The sequence below is a fragment of the Ornithorhynchus anatinus genome, chromosome X1, assembly GCF_004115215.2.
Source record: "Ornithorhynchus anatinus isolate Pmale09 chromosome X1, mOrnAna1.pri.v4, whole genome shotgun sequence".
Classification (NCBI taxonomy): Eukaryota; Metazoa; Chordata; class Mammalia; order Monotremata; family Ornithorhynchidae; genus Ornithorhynchus; species Ornithorhynchus anatinus.
Window position 1 is genome coordinate 45,451,555 of NC_041749.1, and position 13,784 is coordinate 45,465,338.

Below are 13,784 nucleotides of genomic sequence, written 5' to 3' on the forward strand. Positions count from 1 at the left end.
TTCTCTAATTTTAGGTGATTGAATTGGCTTCTAAAAGGGAACTCACTTTTCCCTTTCAAGTTTGGAGCAGCATGGGTGGGGCCAGAAACTGCCAAATAGCCAAAAAAACCAAATGGGAAATAAATGCATAGGTGTTCCTTGGTCCGGCTTTGAGCTGATCTATCTCCTGTCCAGTGTTGTGGGAGGGGTGGGGTGGAGGTGCAGAGGAAGAAGGGAGCCATCAGGGCCACCCCAGTTATGAACTACATGAAATTTGTACACTTTTTTCCATCCTTTAGCTATGGACATAACTGTTAAATGAGAAGTCATGCACCTCTTTCCATTATCCACCCCGATCACAGAATTAGAACAATTAATCAATTAATTGCTCAATCAGCAATTTTACATATAGCTTCATCTTACCATTTGAGTTTTATCAAGCCCTATGTTTGTATTGGTCTACTTTTTTTAATTGGAAACCTTCCTTAGAATTCAAGATTTTGGAATTCAAAACTGCCAAGCTGTTTGAGGTTACCAGATTTGTAAGCTCGATCAGCAAGGGCATGGAAAAGAAATTCTTATTTGTTAAGTCATAAACTCTCTTCACTATATCACCAGGTGATATAGATTTTGTCCTTACTTTTGAATTCTTCCATGACCCTAGAAAAGTCTTCATATTAACCAGGCTTGAGGCAGTACAGTCTAGTGGAAGAAGCACAGGCCTGTGTGTCAGATTGTGGCTTGAGCCCCAGCTGTGACTATGGGCAAGTCACTTAACCTCTAAGGGCCTCAGTTTCCTCATCTGTGACATGGGGATTCAGTCATATTTATTGAGTGCTTTCTTTGTTCAGAGCACTGTACTAAGCACTTGGGAGAGTAAAATGCAACAATAAACATATTTCCTGCCCATAATGAGCTTACATTCTAGATGGGGGGGAGACAGACATTAATATAAATAAATTACAGATGTATACATAAGTGCTGTGGGCTGGGAGGGGAATAGAACAAAGGGAGCAAGTCAGGGCGACCCAGAAGGGAGTGAGAGAACTAACCCCCCACCATGAGGAACGTGGACTGGGTCTGATCTGATTATTCTGTAGCTGCACTCTGGCATGTATTAAGCTCTTACTAAAAATCATAATTATTATTATCAGAATTAGTGGCTAGGACCCAATTGAGATTAACAAGATAAAGGACCCAGAAATCACCCACAGACACGTTCTCACCTCCAGCCACGTCCAAGGGCCCGTTCTTTTTCCGAAGTTCAATCACTGCTTCCACAAACTCTTTGCCCCCCTTCTTCTCCAGGGTGCTCCCTAGGCGAGGACAGAACTGCGTGAGCTTCCCAGTCTTTCCCACTCTTCCCACACAACCATTTCATCCCATCCACTGATCACGCTACTTCAGTGGCCCGATCAGCAAAGTTCCCAGGAGAACTGCAAAATAGGAACCAAACCTTAGGAAAATGCCTTATGAAAACTTAGTAAAAGAAAGAATAAAATCACCTTTCCTCTTTCCAATGATGCCCTTGGTTTTGCTGACTGTTTAGCATCCCTGTTTGTCATAGGGGAGCCCCAGATCCAGCTAACTCTCCAAATTCAAGGGACCTGGCTGTGTTTCCATCTCATAGCTGAAGAATCAAGCTTTAACGGGAATCCCACCCTCACCGATTTTAGGAGAAACCAAAGACTAAGAATTTTTTGTCCCTCTGCCCCTTAGCCCCAAGATGATCACCTCCCATTAATTTTTCCACATATTTATGTAGGCCGAAACTTCATATCTCAGGAGAATCTGAAAGGAACTTATTCGCCTCCTTATTTCCACTCCCGGCCCCAAACACTCATCCAAAAAGAAGAGTCGGACTGGGCCAGGTGTGTGGAACAGGGTTGGCAAACCTCACAATCCCAAGGGCAAAATGGTTTAGTTCTTATTTTGCAGCTATTATGTCATTGTCAAATGTACAAAATGGACCAAATGTTTTCCCCAGTGTTTTCCCCAAGAAGTGGTGACTAAGTTTTCTATATCATGTAAAGGACAGCAAAAATTGAATTCTCGAAAGTTCATGGTCAGAGGATGGAAAACCCAAGACCTGGACATTTACTTGGTAAAACACTCATTTTCCAATGGGGGAAACACTGTGTTTTCTTATGGAAGTACACATACTATATGCTCAGTGAAGCAGATTCCCAAGTCTACAGCCAACATCCTGGAGAGCCAGATTTTTTACCCAACACTGGAAATGGCCAATGTTTGGGATCTGGGGGCATTAAAATGAATGGCAGTTCAATGGTTAAATATCTAACCCATGGTTTTAGGGTTTTTTATTTTTATTCTTAATCTTTGCCTCCTGAAAAATTTGCCCATCTGGAATTTTCTTTTCCGATGGATTATGGGTAAAATGTAAAGCCTAATTCAATTCTGACTCATCTAAATGCCCTAGCACGTTTCTGACAGTCGTTCTGGGTCAACAATATGCAAGCAAGCTATATATATATATATGTATGTATATATATATATATATGAGCTTTATTTATAAGCCCACAATCTTCCAACATATTCTCTGCCTGGGTGAACCCTCACCTGCATCACAGAATGGAGGGACTGCTGGCTTGCTGGAATTTGCCAAATGAAAGAAATGAGATGTATTCCAACAGCTGGGTAAGCCCCAGGGAGCTTGCAAGGTGAACAAAATCTTTTGGCTACGTGGACACTAGAGCCTGATCTGAGATGGGAAGGCTGGCCATCAGGTAGGGGATAGTAACTGAAGGGAGAAAGCCCGGACTGAGGCTGGCATTTAGCACGGGTCGGGTAGAAGAGGGACTACTGCGGTTGTCTTCCTCCATCTGACCTAGGGGTTTCTGGTCTCAGCGTGACCAACTCATGGTCTTGGCAGAAGTCACTCAATGCAGTAAATGCTTTAACTTCCACCTCAGAATAGATTTGTCCTGTTCAAGCCAAAAGGCCAAAGACTCCAGTCGGAAAGGGGAACCCCTTAGAGAGGCCCATGGGACTGCATTCGAGTGGACCATCTTCACACGTCTACAGCCCTAACCAGTCCACCCCTGGTCTGACGGGGACAGAGACATGTTGGAGCAGCTTTGTGAAATCTTTGCTTTTGTCCAAGGAAATGTAGAATGCAGAAAACTAAAATCAGCGAAATGGCCAAGGGGTTGATGCCTTTCTTCTGTTTTTAACACCAGAGATAAAAAGCTGTTGGGTTTTTTCCCCCTCTGCAAACCTGCTGGGTTAAAAATGAGAATCTAGAGCAGCAGCAGGATGTTGTGGAGGTAACTCAAGGCCAGCCGTTGGGAGAAACGCATTGAAATCACAGCTCCGCTATTAGCTTGTCAAGTCACTACTCCCCATTTTATAAATTAGGAAACTGAGGCCAAGAGAGTGTATAAGATATGGTCCCTCCCACTTTGACTAGGTACCCACAGTGGGAAAGGGACCATGTCTGATCATCTAACCCAGTGCTTAGCACCGAGTAAGTGCTTTATATATTTTTAAATAATAGTATTTGTTCACCATTCACCATATGCCAAGCACTGGGGTAAATATAAAATAATCTGGTCAGACACAGTCCCCAGCCCAACACAGTCCCCAGCCCACATGGGGCTCACAGTCTGGTGGGGAGGGGATATAAATACTAACAAAAGACAATCCGGTCTCTTAGAGTTGAGCACCTTAATTTAAAAAAAAAAAAGTATTTGCTCAACATTAACCCTGTGCCAAGCACTGGGGGAAATATAAATTAATCTGGTCAGACACAGTCCCCAGCCCACTTGGGGCTCACAGTCTGGTGGGGAGGGAAAATAAATACTATCACTAACAAAACACAATCTTGTCTTTTGAGTTGAGCACCTTAATTTTTCAGTTTACCTCTAAATTAAGTTTTTCTGCCACATTTTTAAATAGAAAAGTTCATTGTAAGATTAAACTGCACTTGGTATTCACCAGATCCCAATTCAACTTTGAGTTGCAGACATCTGAATTGAATCAGACATTCCTTTGAGGAAACAGATTTCTTTTCTACTACTTTACTGCCATTCTGAATGAAGGAAGTAGTTCTCAGAATCACTTCCATGTTAGGGACAAGATAATAGGCTTATCTGGTCACCAGCATAAATATGTGTTACCCCCAGGAAAGTCAGAGCATTAGCTCATGCTGACAAAGCAGGCGGGATCAGTATCATGGTGTTCCAAACAGCCTAAGCAGAGATGTAGGTTTGAAGGAAATTCAAGATACGCCTGTGCTGAATGTCAATGTTAGAGGGAAAACTGGATAAAGGTAAAAGTTAATCATTGGAAGCAGCTAAGCATCTGGGTGCTTTCTTTCTCCCTTCCAGCAGTCCCAAGGAATGGGAATTTACCTGGGGATTTAAGAGGCAGGGCAGCAGCTGATGAGGTCTTTCCTCTTTGAACATAGGATCATTCCAAAGACAGCCCTGCTCAGCAGTCTTTCTGCGTGGGGCATTCAGGGTTGGGGAGAGAGAAGCAAGCTGAGCCCGCACCTATTGTAAGGTGAATTTCTCTCTCTAGGTCTGGGGAGTACCCCCAGTTGGCCTCCCTGGCATATGATCCAGGAAGTTGATGGGCCTCTCTGGTGTCTGTCCAACTGGACTGGATCAGAGCGAAGCTCAGGAGGGTAGCCGGGGCCTTCCGGAGAGTCGTGGGCCAGGCTGCGTGGGGTGGAAATGCAGAAAGAGAGCCCGGTGGCTGTTCTTGTGAGTTGGTGGGAATTTCAGTTTGAGCCACCTGGGGACCATTGTTGCTCTTGCAAAGATGTCATCCAGAGGGAGGTTTAACTCCCCCTCCCTCCAGTAAGATTGGTGACTGTTTATTTTATTGAGGTCTCATTGTTATCTCCCTACAACCCGCACTGTGAGCTACTTCCCTTGGGTTTTGCTCTCCAGCACTGAAGCTGTGGTTGAAATGGCTCTGGCAGTAATGAGTCACCGTAAGAAATTTAAATCACTCACAGATAAGCTTTTATTTGGGGGGCAATGCAGACCAGAGTAATGAATAAGGGTCTGGGGGCATGGGGAGGAGGGGGGGAGGCAGGAGGCATGGACTCATGAAACTCAGTTCTCCATCCAGCTCTGTGGGACCTTGGGCAAGCCACTTAACCTCTCTGGGCCTCTCAGTTTCCCTCCTCTGTAAAATGGGGTAAATGTTATGTGCCTCTCCCTATCTCATGGGGAACTTGGGAGGTAAAATGAGATCGCTATTATGGGGAGATAATAAAAGCGCTCCCCAGACTCAAGGTACTCTGGTCTATATTTTCTTTTCCCATCAGAGAGGACTCTGGCCTCATACCAAAACAGTCCCGGGCAGTATAGGGCTGCATCTTATTTGGGAAGCCCACTTGGGAAAAGGGCATTTAAAAATTTTTTTTTTGAACTGCACCACCCTTAAATGAAATGATGCACATTTGGGGCATGTGCAGAAAGAGAGATTTAAATTTTAACATTTGTGGCTCAGGGTTGCTTGGCAAACCCACCAGAGTTCTATATGAAATGCTTGCAACGTGTGAGGCTCATGAGCCCATTTGTGACTGTTTGCAACTTACGGAGACGCTAGGAAGGGCTTTTACATTATCTGGTCCCCAATACCCAGCTCAAGAGAAGAGAGCATCCCCAGTTTTCTCCAGATTTGAGGCGGGGGGGGGGGGGAGGGTGCTGGAAGGTCTTTCAATTTCCTTAGGCCCCTGACTAGCAGGACTCAGAGAGGATTGATTGATTTACCTTTTGTGCACTTTCTGCCAGAGGATCACATCTAGTGGCCCCCTGTGGAAAACAGTCCTCAAATGACCATGTGGCTGTCATTGGCCAGCTGCTGGCTTGCTACTGGCTTTGGGATTGCATAGGCTCAATTTCAGAGCGGAACTGCTTCGAAGCCCTTTAACCCTGCCGGACTTTTCTCCAACCCCACCAGCGGCACTGGACTGCTGGAAGCCAGAATCGAACGCCACCCTGCCCGGCTCTCCGAAGGACCAAGCTCTCTGCGGCCGGCCGACCATGCACACACACAAACTCCGCAGTACTGGACTTTCCATTACCTACTTCACCACCGGTGTAGAAGTCAGAGTTTGTCGGGTGCACGACAGCATCACTGTCAATCGTGGCAATGTCAGCCTGAACAACTTGCAACTATAACGGGTAAACAGATGGGTATCAACCTTGTTGGTCCGAGAGACCTTCCGCCCAGGCTCTCTACGTTCACGGCTGTGCCAGGGCCCAGGTGAGCCTACCTGCTGGATTCCAGTTTACGAGCCCAGACGGTAATCCCAGGGGTGTTTTCCCAGGTGGACGGGGGTTGGGGGACAGGTTCGGGAAAGATAGGAAGAGGAAGATCAAACGGGACAAGTTGAAATGAAAACACTGCAATGACAGCTCTGAAAAAAAATCACATGAGATCACTGCTACCAATTCATGCCCGTTTGTCTTTGCAGAAACCTACTCACTGGCACCCTGCAGGGAAAGAAACTAATATGTGGCATCTGATGGAAGAGAGAAATTCTGGATCAGTGGCCCAATCCAAATAAGTAGTTTCTCCATTTTGTCATCAGCAATGAGCTAGCAGCTTTTCTTTTAAAACTTGTGACAGTCGTCATTTTGTCTGCCTTAAAGGGTTGCCTCCTTTAAACAGAGAAAACAGTATTTTTGAGTGGGAAGTGCTGGATGTGTTTTTTTAAAATCAGAAATAAATATTTCAGATCTAACACTTTACTTCGTTTAAATTTGGTCTTTGAGGTTTCTTTTTGTTTGACTGGTTTTTAATGACATTTGTTAAGTGCTTATTTGAGTTTCTTTTTGTCTGACTGGTTTTTAATGACATTTGTAAAGTGCTTACTATGAGCCAGGCACTGTACTAAGCCCTGGGGAGGATACAAGCTAATCAGGTTGGACAGAGTCCATGTCCCACATGGAGCTCAGTCTTAATCTCCATTTTACAGATGAGGTAACTTGAGGCACAGGCAAGGGGTGGAGCTGGGAATTAGAACTAGAACCAGGGTCTTCTGATTCCCAGGGCTTTTCTCTATCCATTAGGACACACTGCTTCTCTCCGAGGTTGTTTTGCACTTGAATCAGAAGCCACATCCATCCAATATGGCGCCCGGGCGGAAGAGTTTCAGAAAGAGGCAGATCGATCACCTGGTGTTTCCTGCACATTTTCCGGTGGAGGATGCCAAATATGCAAGCAGAGGGATGGAATTCCTCTTCTGCTCAGGAAGCGTCGCACATAGGAAATGTGGCACATAGGAGGCGATGGCCAATTTCAAAAATGGTATATAAACTAAACAGAAGCTAAGTGGATATTTATTAATAAGAGGATTTCCATAACAAAGTATCGCTGGACTGGATAAAAGCCACAGACAAAGCTAAACCAGAATAGGCACATTCAAGCTTACCTTGCTGGACCTATTATTATAATACTGTTTTCACTGGGAAACATAAATGCTGCTGCCCAGGTAAGTAATACATATAAGGATAATCCATTCACTTGTTTGACTGGATGCAGTTTGACGTTCTGAGCCAGTGTTTTATGGTTCCCTCCCACCTCTGCTTACTTTGATGATGTTTAGAATAGAGACCCAAATGGAGAAGCTCTTATTTGAAGTAGCCCAAGTTTCAGGCCTTAAGAAATCAATAGAGAAATAAATTTCCCCTGCCCCGACCCGGCAGTCACTTGACGATCGCTATGGAAAAGAATTTAGGTGTTGATGTATTCACAGCCAATGGAAGGGGGCCAGTCCCGAAGAATGAAATATGCCTTGGCCTGAACAGTGGTGCTGAACTTGCTGAAGGCTCTCCCCAGCCCCCTGGGCCCAGATGTAAATCGAGGTTTGAGGAGTTTGAAGATGGAGGGTGTGCAGAGGCCCAAATTCTGGTTGCCATAGTTCTCGTCCGACTGCCGGTCGTGCCAACCCCGACCCCATTTACCTAGGTCATCTTTAAGGTCAATGTCGGCATTGGTAGGATTGATAATGGCCTCCACCTCAAAGCCGGCTAAATTACTGATCTCACTGTGAATTAGGTTCAGCTGAAAAGAAAAGCACGAGGTGGGAAATAACGGGACGGCTGGGAAATCACAGAAAAGTCGCAGAAACGTAAGTTTGCACACAAGACGGGGTGGGGGTGGGGCCTGGGGAGGGACCACAAATATGCAAAAATAAGGTGCAGGGCACAAAAGTGTGATTTGCCAAAATGGAGCACTTTCAAACCCAAGACTCAAATGCTTCTTGGCGTTCTAGAAGCAGGTGTGATCGCAGCTGGGCAGGCTGAACTTGGGCAAACTAGAGGAGGTAGTGCTGTTGGGTGAGGCAGCCCTGGAGAATGAGGTTCCGGTCTTCCTTCAGTCGTTGGTCGGGTCTACCCAAAGTGCAGCCTTTGACAATCAGGCTTGTTGTGTGGGAATAGCCCCAGAAGGATTGAGCACTCGTTCCCCTTTGGAGTACTGCAAGGTGTCGGGGCCCACCTGGTTTGTTATGTCTAAGGTAGGCGGTGTTATAGAATGGGAGCAGATTATAGATTCGTGATGTTGTCATGCCTAGCAATCCCAAGATGGAAGACCTCTGTGGTTTAGTCAGGGGGAGGCAGTGGGGAGCAGTTATAATGGCCTGTTGCCTAGCAACACCCATCGTTAAGTCTCAGAATCCCTCAGGGGCACTGGTGGGGACATAACAACACAGGCCCTTTGGCCATCTTTTGCATCTGTGGCATTTTTGTAAACTGGGTAGGGCTGTTCTGGAACTGAATAGGCATAGTCTTCAGTTAGGTTCCTTTCCAACCAAAAAAATAGGTTTCTGTTTGAAGGCAGCTGAATAGCAGCCCTGGCTAAGTCTTCCAAAGTATCCCTGGGAACAATAAGATGTGCAGAAACAGCACAGGGCTACACACTGTACATTCAGTGAGGGGTTCACAAGACAGCCTGGTTTTGTTTGTCAGGGGGCGTGCTGAGGCCCAAGGCCCTACCAGTTGGGTATTAGCAAATGCAGATTTTTATAGCCTTTTCCAAGATTTTTCCAAGGCTTATGCTTGGAAAGTAACTCATCTGCATTGTTCCAGTGAGGATTTTTTAAAAAAATAAATTCCAATCGGCCCTTTGCAAGTGAGCCCAGGCCAGCAAGATCTCCTCGAAAGCAGCCAGGGTGTAAGTGTGAATCTGTTGCTTCTCAGCTCCAGCCAGCAAGCCTGCACAGTCACGGAGGCCATAGAGATTTTATTCAGGACTCTGATCCTCCAGAGAAAGGTTGAGGGCAGAGGTGGTAGCAACGCCAGCCTCTTATAATTCACATTCAACCCCCTGAATTTCTAGAGTGGAATACCAGATTCAAAAACCACTTTCCAACATAGACATGCTCAGCACCCTCCAGAGACCCTACTTTCCGAGTCTCAGAAACACTCAGCTCCTTCTCAAAATGGGGGGCCTTACTGGGAGCAAGAGGAATCCTCTCTTAGGGAGATGGTTAGTGGAAAGAGACTTAATCACTGAGCCAAAGTCAGGGTCTGAATGGCCAGAGGCACATGAATGGTCATGTTTAATTACTGGCTGAGCAGAGGTGGTGAATATTCCAGTAGTGGCTGATTTGGTGCAGAATGCCATCAAGTGAACTCTGTTGCCATGTTTGTAATTTGGATCCTACATGTTTTCAGTTTTCATCTACCCTGGAGGGCACACTTCAAAGGTTAAACAAATGAACTGTTTTCAAAGTGCTCAGGGTAACAGTCAGGGCCCAGGGAACTGTGGCTCTGCCCAGGTGTTTGTTAAATCAACAGGACTTATAGTTGCAGAAGCGATTCTTTTCGGGATGAGGCAAATGCCTCCTCAGACAAGAGAGTTTTAAGTTGGGTGTGGATGGGGAGGAATAATATCATTTGAGTCTTGCATTTGATTTCATGCAAATGCTGTTTAAAAACTCAAGACAATACCAACGGAACCATTTGAGGGTGAGAGGACTAACAGGTTGACAGGTGTTGAGTGATATGAATTGGAATTTGCTCCAAATTATTACAGGTTCGATTTAAAATTGTCCAGACTCGAACCCTTTAAGACGCCCAATTCCGCCCTCCCCTATCCTATCACTGGTCTGACATGGGATCTGGGAAAAACGCTTGATTATTGTTACTGTACAACTCAATTCCACAAAATTGGCCTTGTCTGTCCCTGGGCAGGTGTACGCCTACACATGGTCAAACTGCACAGTAGGTGATGAGATTATGGAGCTGGGTGAGGCGGGACTCTCGGCACTGCTAGAATTAGATCTGTTTCAAACACAAATCACCAACTCTCCCAGTGGGTTTATTGCTCTGACATTTGAATGGCTTGGTCTTGGCCCCCTGATTCCAATGAGCAGGTGGTCCTTTTTTCCCCACCAGGGGCTTGTCAGTGACAACTTCCAGCCAACTGTCGTGGGCCTGACACCTCCATCGACAGCCTGGATGCTGGCAGAGAGTTCCCTCGTGCGGTTGGCTAGCTCCTCGGCCGATGGGGCCCGACTTGAATGATTGGTGATTGGGACTTTGGTCAGTACACACAGGGGCTGATGTTCAGTGAAGGCCTGGGCAATCTAGGGATCCTTGAAGTCGGGAAAATGATCCTGCTGAACACTCCTCATTTGTCCCACCCGCATCTTTCAATTCAGGCAAGAGTGAATGGCGAGGTGAGTGGGCGTCAGTAGGGACGCACTGGAGTTAAGGAGCCGGTTGGCAGACACAGGTTGGGGAGAATACTGCAATCTCAGCATGTAGGACCTTCGATGAAATCCTCCCATTGGACTCATACAGGTGACACCCTTCAGTGATATTGCATCCAGTCCTGGGGCCACAACTGGAGAAAGCCCATCAGAGGAACTCAGTAGGGCTTGTAGGAGAGCCACAGGCTGAAGGATTGGAAGACGAAATCTGGGAGAAGCTGGGGAAGTGGGGATCCATCAATCCAGGTGTGCGAGGAAGGATGACTTAGTGGGGTCTTGATGGCAAAAAGGGCTGAGAACAGGGTGGCCGGAAATGGGTTTACGTGCCCACATGGGGGATGTAAATCAGATCTGGGGAAGCATTTTTGGATGTTGCTGCTCAGCCTCATAAGATGTTGAGGGGAGTGTGGACTCATTTTATGGGATTCTAGGAACATGGGATCGATTCTCAACCCTTGTGTGTCCTGTTATAGGGAAGGGGCAGGACCTGGGGACAGGAAACTTTCCTCTGGTCAAGGACTGTCTTCGTTTCTTCTTTAACCTAAACACTCAATTCTCCTAAAAGTAGGATATGATTTCTGGCCTCTCATGTTCTGTCTGGAAAACAAAGAATCTCCTGAAGCCCGTTGAGTTTTCAGCCCCTTGGGAATGTCCCACATGATCCTTGACCTAATAACAATGCAAAATCACCTCACAGGGACATTGGGACCAAACCTTGTCACCAGACAGGACTTGGAAGGGATGCTTTAATTACTAAAACTTCCCCCAAGTCCATAAACTGAGTGGCTTCCAGGATGTGGGGCTATTTGGATGGGGCTTTGAGAGCAATGGGTCAGGATGCCCTGCTCTTCAGACTCGGTGCTCTCTGGACAGGGTCCTGCTCTTTCAACATGTATAATTGCTGAGGAGAAAGAAACCCCTTCTCCAATTTCTGTACAGGCTGGGCCACTAAGGTGGAAGACCCCGCAGACAGCACCTTTGTGGTGAAATCAGGGGGATGCCGGAAAACTCTGAGTTGCCCACTGCACTGGTGGCCGGTGGGCACCCAGAGAGAGCTTTTCAACCTCATCTGAATTGCGCCCTAGTAGGTGACGGTAACAGGCCCCACCTTCATCACTTCTTGAGCTGGGGTGGAAAAGAAAATACTGTGTCTTCGGATGGACCCTCTGGGCTCCTTCATGCTTCTTGAGAAATCTCCTGCCTACAGCATTGCAATTCCCACAGCCATAAGGGTGGGAAGCAAAGAGAAAGTCCAGTGTGCTCGCCTTTGCTTGTCCACAGTGTTGGTTGCCTGAAACTCCTTGTGCACAGGGAAGGTACTGCCCAAACTCCATTGTATTGCCCTCTCCCGAGAACTCTGTAAATGTTTAATAAATACCACTGATGGACTAATCTGGTTGTGAGGACTTATTATGAATTTGCTAGGGCTTTTCCCTTTCCAGTGCTACAAGAGGCACTGATGGTGCCAAGATAAAAAATGAATAGCTAAAATAATTTTGCAGTGCTTGCCACAGATTCCTAGGAACCCACTTAGATGTGTTTTGAAAGGCTGTCAGATTAAAAATGCTCTGCAAAAGGGGTGTCCTTTTTTTTTTTGCAGCACTTGCAAAATTATTCTCACGATATCAATATGTCAGGTGTAACATCGTTAACAAGAAGTCCAGTTTGCTAAATCCACTTCTTTCCTGCAAGTAGCTTAGCAACCAACATTCAGAATTTAGGGAACCAACAGATTGCATCCTTTCTACCCACTGGGTTGAAGCCCCCCCCCCCGGCACTGGTCTCCTACGCCCAGACGGAGCTGCCCACGCCCACTTGAAAAGTGTGACTTTGGGGTTATAAAGAGGTGAGCCAAGAGATGATTCTGGGGAGGTGCTAACAAAACTTTTCTCTTCGTCAAAAGGAAACTCCTATCTGGTTTAAGCTTCTCAATCTTGCAGACTTAAAGAGAACCACAAAAGTCTGAAGCAGGAACCCTCCATTGTCTATTTTTCTGTAAAAATAATGATGGGGTTAATTCCATGACTATTCACAACACAAGATGAAACAGATTTTCTGACTCTCCCCCCTACTTAGATGAACCAATGAACTGGTGTAAAGTACGTTCTTAAGATAAAACTTAGAGAGACCAAAATGCTTACTCATACATGACAACAGGCTGGATTTTGTGGTGCTCTGAAGTTTCCTTGTGAGGCCTGTTGGTCTACCCTTTGTCAACAAAATGCACTTTCACCTGAGCCCAGATTTTTCTACTGTTTTTGCATTGCACTCTTTATGTGTTTCAGATCGTCAATTCTATTAGGAACCTGATGTGAAGAGGATTTGGGTACTGGATTTGCCTAAATGCCTCATAAGCACTGGAATATACATGGAAAGACAGAATTGTGGGCTCTGGGTCACTGTTTTCTAAGAATTAATAGTCTGACAGGGTTATTCAATTCATTATTGTACTGAGTCAGCAGCTTCCATTTTAGTAAAATTTCATCAAATTAAATGGCTCTAAACAGTGTAAATTATCATACCATATTCTGTCATTTATGGTGATCTGTTGACATTCACTCTTTATGGATTTTCTGACAACCCACAAATAACGGGTAATTAGCATTGAGCGTTTTAAAAGTCCATTGATTTCCCCAATAGTGATTTCTGTTGAGCCCTGTTATGGGATGTAAATTAGAGAGGCTGGCAACACCTCTTCCAACCTCGATCATTACCCCTTTCTGACAGGCGATAATCTGAATGAGAGGATAATGAATCCACTTAGACATGGGTGGGAAGAAGGCGTTCCCTGGTGCAAAGAAACCCCCATCTATTGTGCAGTGCAAAGGGAAGAGAGACTCCCTGTATTTACTACCTACTGATGAAAGCAGGGCCTTGTGGTAGAAACCACAACTATTCTAAACTGTAATCCTGGAAGGGGATAGCCCATGAAATTGCTAAAGTGGAAATGTGAGGGTGTATGCAATCCAGTCAAACTGTACTTGTACCTTGATCTTGTCTATCTTGCTGCCAAACTCTCACCCACGCCTTGCCTCTGGCCTGGAACGCCCTCTCTCTTCATATCCAATAGACAATTACTCTCCCCTCCTTGAAAGCCTTAATGAAG

General features: G+C 45.7%; 1 protein-coding gene and 1 long non-coding RNA gene across 6 annotated transcripts in view; one reads left to right on the forward strand and one right to left on the reverse strand.

Moving 5' to 3' along the window:
- LOC114806451 overlaps nucleotides 1–6,678 on the forward strand; it is a 65,131-nt gene extending 58,453 nt beyond the window's left edge. For both annotated transcript variants that reach the window (XR_003754490.2, XR_003754489.1), the window contains exons 4-5: nucleotides 5,917–6,222; nucleotides 6,434–6,678. This is a non-coding gene — a long non-coding RNA (uncharacterized LOC114806451). The remainder of the gene's footprint in view (nucleotides 1–5,916; nucleotides 6,223–6,433) is intronic.
- The window catches only part of LOC100073594 (core histone macro-H2A.1), a 99,053-nt gene that overhangs the window by 13,993 nt on the left and 71,276 nt on the right, over nucleotides 1–13,784 (reverse strand). For 2 of the 4 annotated variants that reach the window (XM_029050753.2, XM_029050752.2), the window contains exons 6-7: nucleotides 6,041–6,131; nucleotides 1,206–1,295 (exon numbers count right to left, since the gene is read on the reverse strand). In XM_029050753.2, the coding sequence (XP_028906586.1) occupies nucleotides 1,206–1,295; nucleotides 6,041–6,131 (181 nt within the window). Of the gene's footprint in view, nucleotides 1–1,205; nucleotides 1,296–6,040; nucleotides 6,132–7,925; nucleotides 8,026–13,784 lie in introns of all 4 variants that reach the window. The other 2 variants (XM_029050751.2, XM_029050750.2) reach the window with 1 other exon arrangement.